General features: G+C 39.8%; 1 protein-coding gene across 1 annotated transcript in view; it reads right to left on the bottom strand.

Moving 5' to 3' along the window:
• PRKAR1B (protein kinase, cAMP-dependent, regulatory, type I, beta) overlaps window positions 1-24580 on the bottom strand; it is a 97917-nt gene that overhangs the window by 22538 nt on the left and 50799 nt on the right. The window contains exons 4-6 of the mRNA XM_009695396.1: window positions 18920-18981; window positions 18119-18165; window positions 9289-9447 (exon numbers count right to left, since the gene is read on the bottom strand). Of these exons, the coding sequence (XP_009693698.1) occupies window positions 9289-9447; window positions 18119-18165; window positions 18920-18981 (268 nt within the window). The remainder of the gene's footprint in view (window positions 1-9288; window positions 9448-18118; window positions 18166-18919; window positions 18982-24580) is intronic.

Raw genomic sequence — 24580 nt, 5'->3', positions numbered from 1 at the left:
TCATTTTAAAGCCAGAGCTTCATCAATTAACTGTTTAGCTAATTCAATATATATCTTCTTACCAATGAGGCCCTGCTAGATGCGAATTCACAATTACAAAGTAGGATAAAACTTAAAATGTCCCCCTCATGGGTCTCATCCTTTTAGGTTAAAACCTCTTTAATGCCAAGAGTGTTTATCTGTAACCTTGGTTTATATCCTGTATACTGTTGTACGTATTGTTACTGCTGAGCAACCTATTCATATTATTTTTTTAACAAGATTTAAGCGTTTTGGAGCAGACAATCCATCAATGTATGTGCAGCCACCAGCACAGTCATTCCCACTCTACTAAGATTTTATTGTGTGATAAATTACTGAGATACCTTCTGCTTACATAGTGTTTGATCAGCATAGACAGAAACCCTAAGTAGCCATTCCAGCATGCATTTTTGAAGGAGATTCAGGTATGAACAAATATGATGCAGTTTTACCAATACAAAATAATTAACTCATCCTTAACTCCTTCTTCAGTGACACAAATGACTTGAAAAGAAAACCTTCCCAGGTACCAAAGAGGAACTCTAGGCTGTTCCTTGGTACCGCGCAGTTTATTCCACACTGTTACATGACAGCCCCCATCATTTCTGCCTGGGTAGATTCCCTGTGGATGTCAAAGGCTGCCTGGTGCCTGCTGGTCAAACCTACAAGGCAGGAGTACAGCACAAAGATGATACATTCATCTTCTGAAGAAAGGGGAAATACAGATGGCATTTACTCATAGGCTGGGCAGAGAAGACAGAAGCAAATGTTAGTGTCTGCCACAGAAAAAGCCACTTCTCTATTCCTCCTTTTCCAAGTGAGCACTGGTAAGTGCTGGAAGCAGAGGCAGAAAGTGGGGATAGAGAAAGGAAAAGGAGAAGAAACGTTTTACCCTTCACTGTGAAAGCATTCAGAAGTGCTTTAAGTAAGAAAATGGGAAAGGCTGGAGTACTCAAGTGCAATGACATAACTAAGAAGTAAATATCATCCTTCCTACACATGCTGTGCAGGTGGGGCTTGATCCAATGATCATCAAAGCAATGTGAGTCCTTCCACCAACATCAACAGACTTTGGCTCCAGCTTCTGACCGCAGCACCAGCAGAAGCTGCTGGGTGCTCTCCTCCGAAGAGAGCTGCCATTGCATCCCTCTCCCGGGGCCACCCCTGCTCCGAAACAGCTGCAGCACCGTCAGGAGCTGCCACTCTTCCCTGGTATCTCTGGATCAGCACCGGCTACCAAGGTCTCCCCCTCCGCACCCTGTTCATAATTTCCGAGTCTGGTGATGACAGTTCGCCTCTCAGCGATAGCATCGGTAACCCTTGTCTGACCTCTCTCTCTGAGAAACCTGGTTCTCAACCTCCGGGGCCCCCGAGAGCATTTGAAGTGCCAGAAAGAAAAGAAAAAAAAGTACTTCAAACGGAGAAGGCTCTGTGAACCACGCCAGATCCTGACAGTTTGCTGCGAGACAAAGAATGGAAAACTGGACACTGTGCAGTTGTTGCTTTCCTCCCTACAATTGAGTGGAAATGAGACCAGCAAAATTGACAGCTGTGGAAAACCAGATTGGTGGTTTAGTTTGATGGGCTGGGGCACCCAGGGACAGATGTGGAAAATGCTTTTTAAATGACTTGCGGACACAGATGAATTTTAAGAAGCAGTAATCAGTAGCCATAAGTGACGCCTGGCCACAGCTTCGAGTATTTAGAGATGCAGACAAGACCCAGGAAGGTAAGAATTGCAGGCATCCCGCCTGGCCTGGAGAGCAAGAGCCCATCACTTCCTACAGGAAAATGGGTGTGTTGTGTCTTGGCTAAACTAAGACAGGGCAGCGGTACAGAATCCACCATGAAGACAAGTGCAAAAGCAAAACTGAAGTGGAAAGAATTAATTAAAAGTGCTGTTACCATTTTTTGTATTGTGATAGTATCTAGAACCTCAGTGGGACTCCACTTAATGCATAGCTACACTGTCTTAAATATCCCGTGCCTCAGAATGATACCACAGAGGTAAGGGAGAACAAGAGCCTAGGGAAGAACAAGTGATTGAGGCTTTGGACACTTTCCAAGCACATGCACTGAAACCAAAGGAGACCCAACTGATGGCTCATGACTCAACCTGCAGGATGGCTCCATCCAACCCTCCATCTCCATCCAGGAGACAAAAAATAGCTTCCAGGGTGGCACGAGCCTTCCAATAGCACAGCTTCACCAAAGGGTGCCAGGCAGGCACAGAAGCTTCCTCTCCATTTTCAGAGAACATGAGGCTGGATTCCAATTGGCACAACCAGATCTCAATTTCTCTTCCAGAAAGGAGAAGCTTGGCTCACCCTTACGCACATTATTTTCACTTGAGTGTGTTTTCCCGCTAAAGCTTTCACAAGCAGAGTGAGGGGAAGAGATTTTGAGAGAACACTACTGTAATATAAGCTAAAATCAATCCATCAGTAGAATCTTACAACCAACCAAATCATGGGCTTATTTCCAGTGGTATTAATCATCTTTTTCTGCCCATGAAACAGGGAGAGAACATGCCTACTTCCCACCTTCCCTGATCAGTCTAATATTCCCCTTTCATCCCCTCTCACAGGCATAATGTCACCTCTGACTCCTGACGTCCTTTTTATATTTGTTTTATTTGGTCTAATAGCTTTACCCAAATTGTTGAGGCCATGGGTGTGAACACCATCATAACCTCTTCTACTCTTCAAGTCATTTCTGCAGAAGTGTCAACTGGCACGCTCCCTGGGATTGGTACTAAGTCTGTTCTTATGCAATGTTTTCATGGATCTTCTAGAAGCAGCAACAAATCAGACAGTAATGATATCTGCAGACTAGGAGATACTATGAAAGCTTGCCAGAACAGGAAAATAACAAGAAAGGACCTGGAAATATTAGAAATGAGAGTAGAAAATAATAGAATGAGCTTCCATTTGGAAAATACAGATAAGAAATGCAAAGAAAAAAAAATCCAAAGCACAGATGTTTGACAAACAGAAGAAGGCTGGAAAGTTGTAACGCTGAAAGAGATTTACAGACAGTAGGTGAGACCCGGTTTGCAACATCAGACTTGTTTGCAACAGGAATACAGCCAAGGCTATTTTGGTCTGTATACTCAAAGACATCATCCTGGAATGAAGTTTAGAGGCTCCATCTCCATGGCTTGGATGTGATGGCATCTGACGTGCTACACTCTGTCTCGGTACCTCTTCTCCAGAAAATCAAACCAAAGAGAGCCTGAAGAAATGCTAAAGCATTTGGGGAGAGCTGATGAGAAAGGAGCAAAACAAATTCAGCCTGTATATGTTAGCTCAACACTGGGATCATAGGTATGTCATCCTTATAGCTAGCATGCATTGTTGCAAGTGTTTTAAGTAAACAGTGATAATCATCTACAGATCTATGACAGAAAGACAGGGCAATTTAGTACAGCATAACTTGACATAACTCAAAGTAATAGGAGAAAATTAAGAAAATCTAATTTAAGATCAGTAACAAAAAAGTTTTCCCAACGTAGGAATTATTCTCTTGCAGAGAAGTTTTCCAAGGGAAGGAATAGAAATCTTACTCCTTGAGCCAGATAAAAACAATAGTAAATGTACATGAATAATTCTGCACTGGCAGGGTTCTTGATGGCATGTTTTAAAAAGTCTTTATTAATTCTGCTTTTTCTAACCTATTAATACCTTATTTCAATAGTTGCTGCTTCTCCTCTCCCCGCTTCCCTTTGTTCACTTTCTCCCCGGTTCTGAGCTGTCATGCACAAGCTCATCTTCTTAAAGACAGTGGTTCCCACTAACTACGAAGACTCGTTAATATTCTAAGCTGCAGTGCTCCTCCCTGAAACAGTCCCAAGGAGAAACAAGATCACTTGCATTTGCCAAATTCACCCAGAAAAGAGCTCAAAGTCAGTTTTAGGACCACTTAAAAATGTAGCAAGCCCTAGGCTTAGCTTAAACAATACACAGGCTAGGAAAAAGGAATGCCCCAGAGAATATAACAGGTCTTGTTGAATAGGACTGTTGCATCTCTTTTCCAACTGCCCCTTCTTCACTTTCCCTGTTTGCTTCAATTTTTTTCTTCCCACTCCTCCAGTCCAGTCTCTGTCTTTCTTCCCCTCTGTTCATCTTTTTGCTTTGTCCTTCCAGCACTCTTCATGTCTTCTTTATTGCTTCATTTTTTCAGGTGGAGTTAATCGGGTCCTTCTTAGAAATCCCCACCTTCAGTTAGAAGCCAAACAAATGGCTAACGAAAGGCAAAGCATGGTTCAAGTTTCAAATAAAAAGAGTATGCTGGCAGGAGGTGCCAGAACGGCCTTCTGGACTGTTCCAGCTCCATTTAATCCCTGCATAAACCTGATATTGAATGATGCTTTGGGTGTACATTCTTACAGGAGCGTACGAGAAAGAGTCACCATGCACACTGGCCATGAAAACAAAATAGCCCACAAGATCCCAGTGCTATATTGCACACGTTGGATGGATTGCAGGCTTCGGATTTGCTTTATGTTTTCGCACCATGCAAACTACATTTTATGGCAACACAAAGTCCTTCTGACTTTATTTTATCTGAGTAGTAAACAGCACTTGTTAAAGAACTTGTTCTCAGGTTCAAAGCTGTGAAAAGACGGTAAAACAAAGCCAAAATAGCATAAATAAAATGAGGCATAACATTAGGAACTGACTAACCTTGATTTGTCATGACTTACATCCCAATATTACAACTCACTTTCTGCAAGCAAAGTTTGCTAAATAGGCAAAAAGTATCGTGTATGGACTAGTGTCAGCTGGGATAGGATTAATTTTCTTCCTAGTGGCTGGAATGGGGCTAAGTTTTGGATTTGTGCTGACAACAGTGTTGATAAGACGGATGTTTTAGTTACTGCTGAGCAGGGCTTACACAGAGTCAAGGCCTTTTCTGCCTCTCACCCCGCCCCACCAGCAAGGAGGCTGGGGGTGCACAAGGAGTTGGGAGGGGACACAGCCGGGACAGCTGACCCCACTGACCCAAGGGATATCCCATACCGTATGATGTCATGCTCAGTGTATAAAGCTGGGGGAAGAAGCAGGAAGGGGAGGACGTTCAGAGTGATGGTGGTTGTCATCCCAAGTAACGGTTACGTGTGATGGAGCCCTGCTTTCCTGGAGATGGCTGAACACCTGCCTGCCCATGGGAAGCAGTGAATGAATTCCTTTCTTTGCTTTGCTTGCGTGCATGGCTTTTGCTTTACCTACTAAACTGTCTCTATCTCAACCTACGAGTTTTCTCACTTTTACTATTCAGACTCTCTCCCCCATCCCACCAGGGGAGAGTGAGCAAGAGGCTGTGTGGGGCTTAGTTGCTGGCTGGGGTTAAATCACGACAGTATCTCATGCAAGCCCGCTCTCAGAGCCAGGTATCTTGGACCATGGGAACTAGAGGATAGTTAAATTATGCTGAATCAAGCCTTCTTAAAGAAGAAATTACAAGAAATTAATACTTCAAATTTCCTCAGTCTGGGAACTGAATTGTCTAGGGGATCAATCTGATGTTGGGATGCAGACATTTGCTTCTCTGGTATTTGTGGTATTTGCTATGTTTAGAATACAAATATTGTACTACCCTGGGATGTTTCCCACTCTGTGATGCTCTTGAATCCCAATTGCAAAGAAGAGAGCAGCAACATTTCAGCAACTGAATTACATGAATCCTATGGCAAAAAATTCCTTTGCATCTCTTCCAGAAGAATGTAAGTAAATAAATATAGAATAGATACATAAATATGTGGGCGTGTGCTTGTGTATGCACACACAGAGAACATATACATAAAAAATTTGCAACAGAAGGAAAAGTATGCAGATAATTTTGTGAAATAAATGGAACATACAGATGGACAGATAATTTGTGAGTGTACTCGTGGGGGGAACATGTTGAGGTGGGTTTTTGTAATCCGTCTAGTACAATGAATTTCATGGCGTAATACTTTGTTAAGAACTGCAGTGAAAGCCAAGCAAATTCACTGAAAATCCTGACACAAAGAACTATCCCAATATTTACAATCATCACAGCTGCTAAAACAAACTTGAATGTGACCTTCAAGCCATGAGAGTACCTAAGCTGAGACAATGAAATATAAAGAAATATATCTGTTTTAACAAACTTCCTTTGGGACAGGCTAAATAATAAATGGATGACAAGTGTAACTAAAAGCCAGCAGGAACTTTTTGCATCAGGCTTTGTCCATCCAAAAAAAAGGAAAACCCAAACTCCCAAACCTCCTGAGATGCATTTTATTCATACCATAAACCAGTCAGGATCAATGAGACACGTGTGGGGAAAATGGCACTAAGCAGAAATAAAAACTAGAAATTACTACATGCAAAGCAAAGAACCAAAACAGACCCTGTAAGGAGAAATGAGGTAGAGTCAAGTGTCTCATGACAGGATAAAATCTTTTTGGCAAGTGTGAATCTGAAGGGATGATTTGCAAATAAATATTTACAACTTGAATAAAATTTCAACATCAGACTGAGATAACATGGGGCTGGTCATGGCTAGGAAGGAATGCAGATGAAAAAAAAGCTGTCTTGGGTTATGGAGGGGATGTATCTGACTACAGAAAAAAAACCCTACCTTTGTGAGAAAAAGGCCATTGATCCCTTGGACAAAAGTATTTGCAAACAAAAAATAAAAAAGGAAAAACCTGCTCACTCTCCAGTTTTAAAATAATCTTAAATTATATATTTCAAATGATATCCTAAACATTACTACCTCTTATTTAAAGGCAGAAGCATTTCTACATCCAAAATATCCAGCAACTTTCTAGAAATGTGAGGTTAGAGGCTAAATGGCAGCACACTGTGTTTCTGGGACTTGAAAGGCAGCTACTACTACATCTTGAAACTGAGTACAGCAAAACTAGCCAGGTAATGGTGGAGTTAGCTTCAAGTATGAAATGCAGCCACTGAAACATGATGTAATTAATTCTTAGGCTTGAGGAAATGTGCAGAGAGCCACTGTAACCTGCCCTCACACGAATGCACAAAGACAGGTGTCTCATTTCACCTCCAGCAAAGAAATTATCCACGCTTCACCTACAATAAATGAAAAGATGACAGAATTCGTGTAGTCTGGGTGGGTAAATTGCATTCACCGTGGACAGCACTTAAAATTGGACATTTTTTATACCTGCAGCAATCAATTCACCATGCTACCTGAAATATTTCCTATCTAAGTGTTGGGAATACTACAATTACACTGTCTGGGTATCTAATATAATGCAACAGACTACCAAGTTTTAATGGCCCCAACTGCAAAAAAAAACACGAGAAGAGAGAGAGTGAGAGAAAACATCTCCATCTTAAGTTAAACGTCTCATCAACTGCAGAAACTGAGTTTGCTCGGTAAAGTACAGCAGTCACTGTTTCAGAGAATATGTAGATTAATTTCAACAGCACTTAGCACTACACTAGAATCAAATAGAAGTACATCCATAATATTCCAGTTGTATGTATGGCTAAAGCTAGCATTAAAAACAGTCTTTTCCACTGTGACTTTAGTAAAATCCTGTCTCTGCATCAAGTATTCATCTTCCGAAGGCTGCTGTCAGATGGTAATGGACACAAGACCAAACCTGAAAGCTCACAAGGTTGGATGATGTTAGGTACCACTATCTTCATCAATGCTAAAATTGAAATTACCTCTAGGCTACAAGGCCTGTGAATCTGTCCCTTCAATTCTTTAGTAGCAAAATTGCAGGCAGCTGTAAAAAGCTATGCTTAAAGAGCCAAAGAATATGTGGCTTGTCCTGACATTTATTTCCCTTGTACAATCCTTCTCTTTTATACGTTGGATTCTTCCTTGCAGCATGCAAGTTCATCGCACCAGTTATCCCAGACACCCCTCCATTGCATCCATGTAGGACATGGGACAAATAAGCTGAGTGTGCCTCTTAAATCTGTTAGGAAATTCTCCTGCTCTATGTTTTAGAAATACCTTGCAGAAAGGTCTCATTTACTACTGCCTGCTTCCCAGCATTGGGAAGCATTTAAAACTACTCATCCTGCTTATCCACAAGAGAGAAGACAGTACGCTTCTCATCATTATTCCTCTATTTTGTCTTGGAGTGATCAGGCTGAATATTTTGGGATACAGTAAATTTCCGTAAGATGTACTCTCCTAGATGACAGTGTGATGTTCATTTATGTGATACAGAACTCAGCCCATGAAATACAGAGTGAAAAAGAGCAATGTTTCATACAGACATCCAACAGTCATCACACAGTATAAATAAAGATCACTCTTACACTCTGTTGCTTAAGAACTAATCATTTAAGTGTAAAATCTACTCAATTCTTTTGCTAATTTTTCTGTTATCCATGACATCCACTGGAAATATAGATGATCTCAAAACGCACACTCCTTTATTATTCTGAGAGCATAGTGTAATTTCCTTCAGATCAGAATGAAACAATGCAGCTTTTAGAGACAAGTCCCATTGAGAAAGAAGCTTTGCACAGAGTTATGTCTGTTAATTATCAAAAAGAAAGGAATATTTTATGGAGAAGAAAGATATGCACATAGACATCAGAAGCAAACTCATAAAAAAAAGTTATGACATTGCTGAAGTTAATTATCTGTCAAAGTTTCCATTATAAACTCACCACTCAAGAACCACCAGCAAATCCAGAAGCTAGCACACACCCCAAATGCCCAGATGGTCTGTTGAGCTTTGCTGCAGAGATGAGGGAGTTTGAAAGGAGCAGAGCAATGAAACATTAGCAGGAACTCTGCAGCTACCATCCTATCATACGTGTGGCTGTGTGCTGGCTAACAAAGATGGAGGGCTCAGTCCAACTAAGATTTTTTTTTCAGCAGAGCTGGATTTACCTTGTATTGCCTGCTTTGAAGAGTATAATACAAGTTCAGACAAAGACCTCATAGGCAAGGGGTAGTGCCGAAAGACACTTTGAGGTTCACAATAAGAAGAGGATTTGCATAGCTTCGGTGGGTAACAGAGGCCTCCTGAGGTTTTCATTCATGTATAATAGTTATGAATAAGGTTATTCAATTGCATCTCTGACTCAGCGTCTTTCCGCTGAATCTTGTCCCCTTTTCCTTCACTTCACTTAATTTAGTTACTCAATGTTATTGTCATGTCCTCTCTCTTATGTAGAAACACAGACCACGCAGCTTTCTATCATTAGTGTGCTCTGAACACAGAAGTGCTGGCACTACAGAAGAAAGTAAAAAATATCAACTCCATAAACAAGCCCTTCTCCACAAACTTACCATTAAAATGCGTCTGTAGCTGTCTCTGTCGATGCCCCAGAGCTTGAGATCTGTCTTGGCCTTGACGGTGGCAGCCCGGGGTGTTCCATAGATCAATGCCAGTTCCCCGAAGCTGCCTCCTTCTCCGATGCTGGTGACCCACTCCCCATTGACATAAACCTACCACGGCACAAGACAAAACAAGAAGCAAAACCAGTTTGGGGACTTAGGTGCAGTTTTCCTTCTACTGCCAGTTACTTAAAAAGCTATTAGTAATTTCCTTTCTAATCATCAATGCTGGTGACACAGAAGGAAAACAAGAGCGTAACAGTTTCCACAGTTGGTCCCCAAAGAGGGCAACAACCTGCTTTGTGGACAGAATTTCAAGTTGTCTTGCTTCGGTACAATGACTGTATTTACTCTCTGAGTTTTCAGCTCCCATGGTTAACTGGCATTGTGTTTTCCTTCTTCTGTTCAAGGCTCAGGCAGTCAACAAGCAGAACTGTCACAACTTTGGCTTTTTATTAACACTGTCAAACTTGAAAGAAGGAAGACTTGTTGATATGTGTAATGAAGTTTGCTGAAAAGCACCACACAAAACGAAAAACAGTCAAAACAGGGAAACATCTTTTGAAAAGGAACATTTTTTTCTTCCCTAAGCCTAGTGCCTGCAACAACCATTTAAATACAACTATCAAGATTTCTATCTCCCTTAGTGAAGACTACTAAGTGCTTTGGACTTGAGAAGCTATATGCAGCATTAACCTTCATCTTTAACATCAGCTCTACAGAACTCTTGAAGCAGTATTTGATCCACAGCCTATTTAGATAACATGTCCTCTCAAAACACGGTATGGATTGATACCGCTATCACAGTATTTTTCCTAGACAATGTTTAATTTGAGAAGAAATCCTACACTTGAGTGGTATGTAAAACCTTCTCTGGAGAAAGGAGGACTCATGCAGATGCTTTCCGCTGGGCTGCATTTTCCTCACTATGCATGGACAATGCAGCTCATGATACATAAGATTGTATTCAAAGATAGGTATGGGTGGTGTATTCTGCAGCTTGCTTGTAGGCTTGCTGCTATAAACCTACGCAATAAATCCTTTTCATTCTGTTACTGTGTCTGTGAGTTTAGAGGGCAGGAAAGGCTGTGTGCATTTACCCTGTGCAGAATATGTCCCAATCTGTTACAGACCAGTAACAGCAGAAAACAATGAGAATTAATTTCATTTGTTTGGAAGCTCTGTGAAGAAAAATAATATGAAGAAAATACGTAAGTATTTCTCATCTTAAGCAGAAAACTATGGCAAAGGAAAAGACCATAACCTATTACCAATTACTGAGTAACAGACTAGCAGTTTTTTAAAAATATATGAATTAGAGCTGTGTTCAAGCTGGGCATGAGAAAAGACGTGACCAAAATAAATGAACTGGGGTGAAAATTCAACAACCTGTCAGTATTCATTTTACTTCTATCTTCATTTTATGATGAAAAGGCGTATTATAAACTACAGCTGGAATCAATCCCAATTTATCTTCCCAATAGTCAATTAAGATCTGATCCAGCTCCTACTGAGGTCAGTGAAATGCTGGTTCAGTAGGAGATGGATGAGGCTGCTGATCAAGGGACCTCTTGGGTATCAGCTGAAAAGGAGCAGTATTAGCGTCACTGCTGAACTCGAGGCAATGTTGTGGCTCTTGGTGTTCCTAGAGCATCTGAGGATCAAGGGGCTGAAATAAAGGGTAAGAACAGTCTCAAACGGGCAGGTGGTAGCAGACTGCCAAGAAAGAACTAGAGCCACAAAAGCTATAGCTTCATTTCTTCACCACAACAGAATGAATGTCACATAGAAGAATATCACACAAGAGAATAACAACAGCATTTCCTTTGAACAGAGCATTGAATCTAATTTTGATTCTCCTCATGATGAAAAAAAAAGAAAGCAAAAAAAGAAGTTTCAAAAAAGCCAGGCAACCCAAGCACTTTTTTGGTGATACAAGCAGGTAATACTGTGGCTCCTGGATCTTTTTTTGTGAGACAAGCAGGAGAAATGGATGAATAAAATTAGGATTCTCAAAGACTTGTAGCATAACGAGAATATATGAAAATTTTTAAACTGAATGAATCCATTGCAAAATTGTCCAGATCCAAATTTGAAGGTAGGGACACTCCTTTTCTGTGGGGATTTCACCAGATGGATCCAGGGTTTGCTACAATACAGTAATTCATGTCCTCAGTAAAAAGTCTCAGGGATGATGGGGAAAATCTAGTAATTCCAATGAGTTTTGGACCACATCCTGAATGTCAACTGACATTGCACCCCTGACTCTTTTTCAGCACACCAAAAGTACACGTGTTTCTATATGCTCTTTTGTTGAAAAGCACAGGTTTTGTTATTGCAGAAGGGTCTGGATTATAAGCAGGAAATAAACTCATTCCAACACGTATTTTTTTAAGCGATATGGTGACATTTCATGTTAAAGCAGTATGCATGATACGACTGCAGCCCAGAGAGGGGAATTACACTGGTAGAACTCAAGCTAGAGCAATTGAAGGATGGACATTTACTGTTGCATGGTTTTTATAAAGAGAGGCTCTAAGACTCTTTAGTCTGCTCTAAGACTTCTTTAATTTTGCTGTCTTACTTGACAAGGCTCCCCAAAACGTGTTTGACATCTTGCCTGTAAACAGTATATGCAAATGGCCATTCCTCCACCCTAAGGGTGTCAGGTTTAAAGTATTCTGAGATGAGACTAAATCACTGATCTGACAGTCTTTGGGCCCAGTATTCACTCCCTCAATAAAAATGCCATTTCCATTATGTATCTCCAAAAGAGAAAACAGCTTGAGAATAACTGTTATTTGCTAGGAGAAAAACCTTTGCACTTGATTTTCTGCAAAGGCCTAAGTCAACAATCAACTTTTGTCTTCATGGTGAAATTAAAGTGTGTTGATGGCACATTACAAAGCCATTCTGCCCTTTAACAGAGAGTTCAGCTCCACTATGAATCCCTTTAAAATAGAATTTTAAAAAAGAAGTAGAAAGAAAAGTAGCTCTGCTTGTAAGGTGTGGGAAGTAAAGCTATTTTAGGCTCAAAACAGCTTATGAAAGCTGATGTTATATGGCAGCAGCTCAAATGATCTCCCTCTTTATCCTAAAAAATGCTGGGCTGAGGTTTCGGCTCAGGCAGTCTTAGGCATTCGTGAACTCTCACCAAAGTGGCAAGTACATAAGTGAATTATTCCTAATTGTTACTTGACCTGCCGATCACAGCTCCATAATAGCTGGAACCTTCTTTCATGCAGCTGAAGAGGAATGTAGAACTGCAGATGCCCAAATATGACCAAGCCATCAGGACCACCTACTTTCCACAGATCAAAAGTACTTTAGATTTCTATTGTTTTCCATCATATAGTATGAGCACTGCAATTTTTGTGGGCTTGAAAATCATACAACTTGATTAATTTCATTATTTTTTTAGGAGGCAAATGGGAAAAATCTCCTGTGAACATCAGCAGTTCCTCTCTTCATGGGCTGCAATATACATAGGCGCTAACTGTGAGAGAAAATGCAATGAGTCACACAATGCTCAATGCGATAGGAATGCATCTTGGCCTCATTCTTCTTCATGTTGTCTAGAGAAGCAGAAAGTAACCTTACCACAAGCAGTAATATAGCCATTTTACTTTGAAGGCAGGATATGAACATCTGTCTCTGAGCTTCATTGGAGTGAATTTACCTTTACTTTAATCTTATATTGCTGATTTCAAGTTAACTTTTAGCATTTTTTTTGCTGCCACTTTGTGATCTATGTGGACAATCTAATTTGTTCCAGGCATTGCAACTTTTAGATCTTAAATCCCCTCCCTTGGATCTGTTTGTAATAATTTGTGCTTTGTGTCTTGTCAGGCCTTAATATTTGTTATCCAAAAATGAAGATGAGGTTTATTTATTCTTGGAAAAATAAGCAAGTTAGACATGAAGGGTATTTATATGTGGGTAGTTTTCTCAAATAAAGCCAGTGCTTTATTTGTAGTATGAATTTGCTTCTCTTAAATATAAATATACAAACTTGGAGACTGCCTTGAGAATCCTTAAAAATTCAAGCTGAAAACCTCCAAACTTTAAAATGTTCTGTTTCAAATTTCAAAAAGCATCCTTCTGAAATTAGAAAGATCATTAATGATGGAAGAATTCAAACCAAAAGCAAACTATGGAATCTAACCATAAAATATAACTAATTTTAAAATCCAACAGTATTCTCACATAAACAGCGATGTAATTTTCATCTTTGTATATACAAATTTGACAGTTTGTATATACAAATAAGGGCTTCAAGATCTGACCTACAATCAAAAGATAAGATTATCTATTGTGCACAATATTCATGTATAGCTCCACATATAGATTTATATAGTAAGTACAGAACCTATTTAAGAAAAAATACTGAAAAGTTTTCATTTTGATTTTCACCATACTATAGTTTGACTGCTGTTGTTTTACAAGAAGAAAACCTGAGAATGACTGTAGAGAAACTTGCTGTGACACTAAATAGAATAGGAAGTTAAGTCTAAAAAAAATACATCTGCTTTAAAAGGGTAGTTGACAGTGCTTTTTAAAGGAAAAAATGTGAGGTTATAAGATTAAAATAATAAACAAGAAGTCATTTTTATATTTAGAAATATGGATTAGAGATTTTTGCAAGACACATACTTTAGCAGGTACTTTCAACATCTTTACTGGAAACTATAATTTAAGCTCTGCCAGCTACTTTTTGGCATACATTCACATCTGTCTGAGCAGAAAAGCTTCCGGTAGACAACTGACCTCTAAGACTTCAAACCTCATGCCATCATCTACCTAGTATAAACTTTACCCATCTGCAGGGACGGGTCACAAGTTAACAATTCTGCTCTAACCCTGAAGTGCTAAGGAGGAAGACTGCAACTGATAACGCTATAATGTTCTTTCCCATCCAATGCGAGCTCTGATCAAATTATACCTGTAGTATAGAGTATATAAAAGGAAAATCCCAGGTTCTCCAAGACCTACCTCTTTCTGATTTCTAAAAACACTTCTTTTACACATGAAAATTTGTCCTTCCCCCTTGGCCCACAGTCCATGTTGAGCATGCCTGCTAACAGAAGGGTAATGAGTCTTCTTTGGCTGTCCAGAGTAATACTGAGAAGGAAATGTACAGATACTTTATTCTGTGCTAACAAGGCTTGTTTATATCCTAAGAAAGTGTAAGAGTTGAGGATAAAGTGTTATTATATTTAGAAATACTTTATTGGACTTCTAATTTGACTCAGATTATTTTTAAGAGAAAATATTAGAATGTTCTTTCGTACTCTTTGGGGTGCCTATGCCAAAACTCTAACAGTAAATTACTTGTAAATGTTGCAGTTTTTTAAACTCGAACCACCACACACTAATTTTGTTATTCTGGCTTTGTTGGTCATTTCTGTTCAGTTTTGGTTGCTTGCTTGATAGATTTATTTTTTTTTTCAGTTTTGCCATGACTTTCTTCCAGGGGATGGGAATTTTATGATGGCAATTGCAATCTCCTTTATGTGTATCTTTGCATGCGTATGGAAAACCTGGGTGCTTGTCGGTCATGATTTTCTCAGAGTAAATAGCTCCTTGAATCCACCAGTCCTGGTATACCTGCCACTTCCGTGCAGATCAGGTAAACGATGAAGGCAGATAGCCTGGCCAGGGGTTAAAAGCCTCCATGCATATGCCAACATCAGCTGAACTAGGCAGAAAATGGTTTGAGGCTTAAGTCTTGGGGTCAACTGTCTACTCTCCAAGTCACTTTTTTTCTTGGAGAAGGGTGGAAACATGCCAAAAAAGTATCTGGCAAGGCTTAAATGAACTGCAGCTCACATACTAGCGGTCTGGATTTTCTTCAGACAGTAAGGATTTTAGCACTGCTGCCCAAAAAGTGGAAGAACTCTTTTCTGGGGAGCACTATATACGGTGTGATAGTGCACACCCATGGGATCTGGGAGCTGCTGCCTTGTACAGGAGCAAGTTCCTCTGCACTAACTGTCCTAGTAGAGACTTTGTGGGGGAAAAAGCTGCATCTCCTTGAAGCTTCCCAGCAAAGGCAGTTAACATAGGTGACTTCTGTAGCTACCAGGGCGTAGTTGCAACTTGCTTCTGGATGAGCAAACATTTCTTGTGGCTTTCACAGTATCTTGCAAAGGAATTCAGTGTGTGTTTTGGCTGAAAATATAGGAAAAGCTTAGGAAGGAGACAGCGCCTAACTGAGGAGATGGGGAGAGCAGTGGTAAGGTGCAGCAGGATGAAGGAAGGGGAATGCAGAAGAGAGACAGCATGAGAGCTGGTCACAGAAGAGTTTTTCAGACTTAAGAGAGTCAGGAGCTTTGGTTGTCCCTGGAAAAAGCTCAGTTCAAATGACATCTCAAGTACTGTTAGGATGTATTTGTCCCACAGGTCATGTCAGAAAACTGTCCACACGTGTGTCTGAGAAGTGTCAGGACAACATTATTGTGGACCTGTCCATTTTGATCTGTCCTAGCAGCTATAGGCTGCTATGGGCAATTAGGGGAGTAGGGATTGAGAATGCTTATGAAATCGAAGTTGCAATCTACTCAAAGAAACCCAGTTATTTCATTCATTCCTTAGAAAATGTGCAGTGCAAGTCTCAAAGACAAGGCAGGAAAAATGTATATCCTATATCATACATAACTGACGGGAGGACTGCAAACTACTCAGAACACAAAGAAAACCTGCCTTCACCTCTAACAGCGTAAAACAAAACTGTGCCCTATGCTCTTCATTTAGCAAAACACTGAGTCCCACTGAAGTCCACAGAATTGCTCATGTGCTTAAAGGAGGACTGGTGCTTAACTTGTCAAATCAGTGATCTGGGATAAAATTTTCAAAAACTTCTATACAGCTTAAGAGCCTATGTGTAATTGCAATGCAGTGGCACTGAGGCCATGTAGTCACTGTGGCAGTTTTTCAAATTTTACCCCAAATCCTATCTCAGAAGCCACACAGGTCCCTGCATTGTTCTGGGAAATATAAGATTATTCTGCAAAAGACTTTCAGGAACTCAAGAAACTATCAATAAAAATGATCTAGACACATGTCTCTTCTTAGGCCATTTGTGGTCAAGATAACTATCAAAGGATTTCAACTTTCCATAAAAGCACGGAGAACCTCTGATATACAACTAACATGATGTAGTGAACGTGTTTCTGACTAGATGCCAGAATGTACCTGGGAAGGGAACTACAATGCCGTCTTACCTGACAGAGAATACAGCAACTGGTGCTCTAAACAAGTCCTTCTCAACATTGGCAGAGTCATGGCCACCTTGGCCATTAGTGGCAACCATCAGTTACAGACAATGCACAACCAACCTCTGCAATGGTTTTATAAGCAGACACAAAGCTGGCTAGGTCCTGGTCATTTATTTTCTCCATTTTGTCACTGCTTTGTAAGAGCAGTATGTACGTATGAAAGATTATCTTTTTTGCAATTAATTGCAAGGGTTTTGCAGGCTGTTTTCTGATGTCATTCGGTACCCCATATCCCTGAGCCAAACGCTGAAGAAAGCTTTCCTAAAGGTTTTGAGCTAGGACAAATTATTTTTAAAGAGGATTAATCTATAACTTCAATGTGTGCATTTGCGTATGTTTGTGGGTCTGATTCAAAGCCAGTGAAGTCATTAGGCTCAGTATTGGGCCCTAACCAATTATTTTAAAACTAAATTTTAGCACTGTTCTATAAATATTGCTCTTTTATTTTCTGGCCCTGTGGATGTGGCAATGTTTGCTATTGAGAGGTATGCCTGATAGGAACAGTGAGTCAGACGGATTTCCTGAGGAGCAACTTCCAGAGGCAGAGGCAGCATATGAGGTTTCTCAATTCCCAACAATACCAATTAGATGGTCTCCCGACACAAACAGACTGCTAAAAAAAAAAACTTTCACTAAAATAACTGTATGCCTCCTGCCCGGATTTAAAATAAATCACTTTCTTCTTTAAATATGCCAAACAAAACTCATCTGGGCATCTGAGGAGCAACATTGCTAATGAGCAAGCTTGTCCTATCTGACAACCGTGGATATGTAAGATGTGTGTAGAAAATTCAGTCAAATAAGAAACTTGTAGCAAAACTGAAAAAGGGTGAGTTTCATATGAGATAAAAATGATAAGAGGTGAATAGATTATCATTTGGAAGGCAGGTTCAGAAAGAAGTTTTTTTTCAAAGGCTTGCTGATTAAACCACTGCATACTCCTATAAACATTTTGTGGTCTAACAGATGACTTTACACTTACAATAATCTTTGCTTTATTAATATGCTGCATTGTTCATATATTTGGACCTAATTTTAAAAGCAAATTAAGGTTTCTAAGATGAAACTCACTGCCTGAGGCTATATCTCAATTTGGGAAAAAACAAACAACACATGAGCTAAGCTAACTGATTAAAGAAAATATTTTCCTTATGGTTGATCTGAACCCTCGGGTGCATTCCAGCATGGTGGCCTGCTCTGCCAAAGACTGCACACCTCCAGGTGTGGTTAGGGTTCTGAAGAGAATGTCATTTGTTTGGTTTTGATACCATATTTTCCTGCTTGGAATGGACAAATAAGCTAGGATGTAAAACATGTCAATTATAAAATTATGCACAAATGACTTAACACAACAAAAGCAAAGTAATGAGACCAATCCTGTAAAATCTATTTCAAGAAGAAAGGAGGCAGAACCACAGCACATGGCTGGATCAAGCTGTATGCCAAAGCATACAATTTTATTACATAGCTTCAAAATAAATATTATACTGTAAGAGTGTACTTACATCCACCTCGCCTTGGTCAATCACATAGAAGTTGTCTCCTTCATCACCTGGAAGCAAAATACAAAAGGTGATTGTTTCCTGAAGGTCTGCTAAACTATTCAATAATTTTCTGTCTCCATATTTAATCCTGTACATATTTGCACAGGTTTGTACACCAGATTACTTACAGAGAGATTTATTTTCTGAAACATCCTTGCCTATTTGCCTTCATAAATCAAAATATTGCTATGATTTCATCCTATTAATGTCTTTCAATTACATTAATTTATCTCTTTTGATTGATTCAACACTTCATTCAGTGTAAACACGCAAAAGGCTTTAATATAGCCTGAGGGTAGTGAAGTCCTCCACAACATGCTGCAGGCACACAGGTAAATTGCCAAGTGCGATAACTATGATACAGTACAATGAGGTGTTGAATATTCCCAACAACCATAAAAGTATTTTCCATCTCTAATTACTCTCAGCTAGCTTGTGCCACCTTATGCATTCTGAACTGTGGTTTACTTCTTGACTTTCTTCAGTTAGGCAATGAACATTTCAATTTGAAGTGTTACTTATCTATATTTAACTGTAGCACTTTGAAACCCTGGAGATCTACCAGTATGGTTTTGTAGGAGACCTCTGCACATGTAGCAAAAGACCTGCATCCCTGAACTTATGACCACAGCTGCACACTTAGATGCTTTTGGAATATGGTAATTCTTCCCACTAAGCAAAGAGGGTGAAATCTCAAATGGAGACATGTGAATTGTACAACCTTAGCAAACATACAAGGGAAAAAATGAGAGGAGGATTTACCCTGTTGTATGACTGTTTCTCCTGCGATGTGTGTGACGGGGAACATGGCATCAAATATGTCACTGGAAAAAAAAACAAAACATTTATTAATAAATCAGATATGTTTCTTATCTAGCCATTAGACCTACCTTCATTGTTTCATTTAGCCTTCATTAACAGATTTTGCAGAAAAAGAAAAGGAAAATGTTAGTCGTAACTGGAAAGTGAGCCCCTGCTTGGCAAGAAATCAAAATAACTAGTTAGGCTGTGGTTTAAAACTAAGTGAGATCATGATTCAGTGCATGCTATTTCGAAAGAACTGAATTATATGCATACAGGCCACTTCTTATAGCACTGCACAAACTAGCCAGCCTGTGTATTTTATTGTCTAAGCAGACAGATTTCTGATTTTCAGCTGCGATCCCTATGTGTCACAGCAGTAATTGCTAGATGCCTAAACGGGATCTCTCCTCTTCTGAACATCTGGCCTCACATTTACAAGTAAAACCTGTTCCACAATACAGAGCACTTTTGGAAAGGTAGATGGCTCTAAATTAATGTAGCACAAGAGCTGGCAAGAGATTGCACTCACAGTGCAGAAGAGGCCAAACTCTGAAAATCTTTGTGAGTTACTCGTGAGAAGGGAATTTGACCAATGCTACAGAAACACTGAAGCTGCAGAAGAGCACTGTGCTCATTAATCATCGCTGAATTACACACCTTACTGTGGTCTCCAGCATACTGTCACATATCCTTAAAAGGCCAGGCAGAGCAGTAAGGATGGGAACGCACCCTGCACCAACACTTTGGGCAACTTGCCCAAATCCAGTCCTTTGTTTATTGAGGGAGACAGCAGGCTCCATGGAGCCAGGGCTTCCTTTCCCCACATCAGATTTTGGGGAACTTATTTTCAGAAGCATGAACTGCGCTGAGACGGGCACTCCCCACCTCTCTTCCCCTTCCTATGCATCAGTCTCAAGGGCTAAAGGAAATGGCTCCCCGACACAAACAAAAGGCAGCAAGGAGGAATTGTTAACCAGTCTCTTCCCTAGTTGGGTCTAGGAATGGTCCATCCAGGGACCACCGATGACAGCAGAGAGATGAAATGCTTTAGCCTGGGATAGAGCAAAGTCCTCACAATTGTAATGGAGCGCAAACAGTGAAGAAACCTAAAATTTTCATCAAAATAACCAGAAGATCAGCAAACAAACCCATGATACATTTCAGTGCCTTATATGGGAAATGCATATTGTAAAATCCCATTATTAGCTTATTTCCTGTTCAACTGTTCAAGAATTTATTCAGGCTCAGCTCTAGGAAATGTTTCACTCCGAAGTTCAAATTGGTCATGTCTTTCCTCTTCAGCAGCCAGAATGTTTGTGCTCAGTATCGCAGCTCTGAATCAGCACCACTTGTAGGAGAACTGGGAGATTTCAAACCACGTACCTCCCGCTGCTCCGCAGTACCTGCAAGGTAGCCCATGACCTACAATAAAATGATGTATTTTACCCCCGTTGTTTCATCAGGCCCACCCTGTGCTGTTCCTACTCACATTCAGGAAATATCTCCACCACAAATAAAAAGCCTGCCCAGAGGCTCTACGGAGAAACCTCTTTCTCACCTCATTCTGACCACCAATGCAAAGACCTATAACAAATTATTCTGAAAAGGATATGGACTGTATTCTTCATTAAAAATGAGTTTAGTGGATTTAAGAATACAGTCCATATCCTTTTCAGAATAATTTTTTATAGGTCTTTGCATTGAGATCATTATCTTAATGTTCAGCATTTCTCCAGTTCAAGGGACTTCTCTGTTGGCAGAAAGCATCCCTCTGGTGCAGGCTGTGGAGCTGGTCCCTATACTGACCCTCAGGGCCCTCCACCTAAAGAAATGGGAACTGAGGTTCAGATGAGATGGGGGAAACTACCACGATGGCAGGTGCCGAACTGGAACAGCCACCAAGGGACCTTATGTCAATGAGGCAAGTCAAGCTGCTCTTCAGTAGCTCTGGGACCTGGAAAATCAGTATGCCAGAGGCTCATTTGCCTTCCTGTGGTTTCCCCTTGGCTGTCCCTGGGCACCTCACCAGGCTTTAAGAACAGCCCTGAAGCCTGCAGAAGATTTACTGGAGGAAAAGGCACTCTGTGTGGCAGAGAAGAGTCTTCAATGTGATACATCCAAAAATAGGTCCAACACTGTGAATGTCAATAACAAAACCAAAATGTGACTATTTGAACAAACTTGGAAACCTTTTTTTTTTTTAAATAGAAATACAGAGGAAATAACTACCCACAATTTCACCCTTTCATCTTTGTTTTAAGGCTGTATTTTATTTATAACTTAACAATTGACTGTACAAACAGTGCCCAATAACTTATGTATAGCACTGCACCCTTCTCCAAAATGTTCCACCTTTGATTTAATTCAGATTAAGTGTAGAATCTGTTTGGAAGTTTTTCTTATTGCCTTTATCCTCAGTGTCTGAAATAAACACAAAAATGTCACAAGGATCAATATACCACAATACTTTGAAAATTTGAAAAATTTGTTCCCGACTCATGCCAAAATCTGAAACTACAATAAACAGACATATTTTCCACCTCCTCAATAAATGTCTGATGCTCCATATTCAGTTTCAGCCATGTGTCCTGGGTCTGTACTATGCAGAGAAAACAAACTTTAAATACTGAATAAGTTAAGAAGTGGCTATTGCTAAAGGCATAAACAATATGGCCAAGGCCAAAAATACAGCCGATTGGTTTTGTCCTGTACCATGCACCTGTTTATCACTCTCTGACCATTACAGTAAAAAAAAGCCCTTACAAATACAGTGCTGCAACCATCTCACCACCAAGGAAAGACGGTAGCTGCTCCCCTACAGCTCTGCAAAAATCAGTAGTTGTATTTCTTGGGTTTGAAGGTTTTGTTAAATAATTAGGGCCAAACACACACATACACATTTCTAACAACCAAAATTTTTGTCAAGCACAAACAGGTTTTATTCCAGAATAAACAGAAAGCCAGAAAATCAGTAGTTAAGTCTTCACAAAATGATTTCATCTTCTGTCTGAGCTGCAGCACCAAGAACACAGCAGCCTCTGTCTTCTGCCCTTGCACCAGCCATTTAACTGTTGACACCGACCGTGCTAGCAATGCTGTGCGCTGAATTGATATGGCAACAGTTTGATTTTTTGCCAGGATTTTTACGATTGTGCTGTAAATGAGAACTGCTCAGAGGGATTTCCTGATTTTGTTGAAAATGTATTGTTTGCCATGTTTCCAGATGAGTTATTCAGGTGATGGAAGAAGAAAATAGGGCACCAGTTCTGGTATTTCAGCTGTTGTTTCATAAGACTGCAACCAAGAGAGATGCACTGCACTGAGTGTGTCCCAGGCTTAGCTTCAGGACTTGGAAGGCTCTTTCTCACCCTCTCCAGAGCCAAAGCTTTTGACAGGCTTTGCAATTTTTTCATAGCTTCCCTACCTACTTCCAGAGGATCTGTATCTGGTTACTGATGGCATCTGGAGACAAACATTTGTTAGAATCGGAAGGTATCGAGGGCAATTTTTGGCTTGGAAGTGTAGTTGCAGGTGGGACTGTATGTACCTGAATATCCACGTTTGGATCCAAAGGGAGATGCTACCAGGACATTACTAATGTCTTCCAGGGGGATATCTGCACATTTCATTCTTTGTAACTTTTTTACAGTATCATTCAAAAACAAATTACAAGAAAAGATTGTGAGCGGCATAGAATATACTGAGAGCAGTTAATTAGTCCAACAAAGTGAAACCAAGAAATGCGTTTAGACATGAAATCTCTATCTATTCAATCAAAAAATACCACCTGTCTTCTTAGGGAATATAAAAATGTAAGAGGCTTTTTCTAAAAGGTCAAAGATATCAAAGGCTCTCAGCAAGTTTTAACACATAAAGTGTCTTCCATGAGTGTACAGCAGAATTGCAAACAACTGCAATCAGACCTGCAATCACAGGAGCTGATCCTCCGCTGTCTGTCATCTGTAATGACTTCTGGCCACCTGTTCAGGTCGAGCCAATTCCCTTTTCATGCAAAGAAAGAAAACTCCACTCGAATCAATGAGACTGCAGCTATTTGGAACAGCAAAGAATCTGTCACAGATATTGCAAAATAAATATGATGAAACACTTTGCTGATTTAATTCAGTAGCATTTTATAGACCCTTTTTGCCAAGATGTAAATGACTGTGCTAAGAGGAAGCCAGTAGAGAGGGCAGGCAGGGCCAAGGCATTCTCTTTCTCACAAGAAAAAGAGAGTGATAAAAATAAATCATCTCATCTGCTTTTACACTGAGGCTGGTTGGAGTTGACGTAGAATATGATAGACAAAAAAAAATAAAGTGCACTGTAGGTGAAATAGCACTAGCAATGGGCAACCGAGAAGCTTGTTAAAACAAAGCGAGAGAAGGAGGATTCCAAGCACTTTCAGAACCAGACCATGGCAATGGCCAAAATAGGGAAACTATGTAAGACAATTTATCAGTTTCACAATCAGATTTCTTTCCAGCCCTTGCTGTGCTGAATGCATTGCAGGAAAGGAAAAATGGAATAGACAAAATGTATACGTGTTAAGCAAAAATGGAAAATCCTCTTTGTACCTGCAGGTTATAATTTGTCAAGAGTTCAATCAGAACAATTTCATTGTGCAAGCAGACTTAGAAAGCCTTCAATGTGTGCACTCTACAGAGTTTTTTCTTCTCTTGCTATCTCTCTAGCGAAACAAAGCAAGCCCTGTATTATTGAGGGTAGCTTTAGAAGATATGTAGCTGCTCTGGCATAATTCAACAAAAGACACACAACATTTTCTTGGAGTGAGTCTGCCCTAGTAGGAGGATTCCAGCATTTTAAACCTTTCCTACTTACATACTTTTAAAGTTTAGTAAACAGAGTTGATAGTAATTCCACCTTTATTTAGCTGTAACTCTTATATCTGGGTACTCTTTTAAGATTTCTAAAATTGGGGGGGGGGGGATGTTCTCTTCTTGTATATGTCTAAGATTTTCTTATGAAAAGATAACAACTTTCTAGCAATCGTTCTAACAACTGCTTCTCCTGCCCTGTAACAATGAATGACAGAATTTAAATCAAACTGGCTTCAATTAACATCTACGTGGTGGAGGAATAAATGCAGTACTTTACCACTGAATAAAATGCAAGGGTCTATGCTACGTCTAAGTGTACGGCTTTGATCTATACTGCGTGTTCCTAGGAACACTGCAAGTCCTAGCTGATGTACAATACTGAAACCACCGACAAACTATTACTACTATTTACTGACTATTGAGAAGAAAAGGAATGCACCTAGGTAAAATAAAAGATTTGTTTGTAGAGGTGTTTAAAATTAACGGTCCCAAGCTTACAATTGCTATAATCAAATACATGGTGTCGCAGACATGTACCTAAGAAAGAGAGTCAGTACCAAAGCCTTAACAAAAAAATTACCTATCTACTACTGTTAATTTCTTTTCCTATTCGGACAGCAACAAATTAACTATAGGAGCCTACAAAGCTATTAACAATTGAGAATATTTAATTACTTCATTATAATGGCCAATGTTTATGATTAAGATATGCATTAATTTTACTATAATGGCTATATAAGTCTTCAAAATTAGACATGAGAAGACATTCTGAATGGCA

The sequence above is a fragment of the Cariama cristata genome, unplaced genomic scaffold (assembly GCF_000690535.1).
Source record: "Cariama cristata isolate BGI_N322 unplaced genomic scaffold, ASM69053v1 scaffold37042, whole genome shotgun sequence".
NCBI lineage: Eukaryota > Metazoa > Chordata > Aves > Cariamiformes > Cariamidae > Cariama > Cariama cristata.
The sequence above is the reverse complement of the archived record's forward strand: the minus strand, read 5'-3'. Positions and strand labels throughout refer to the sequence as shown.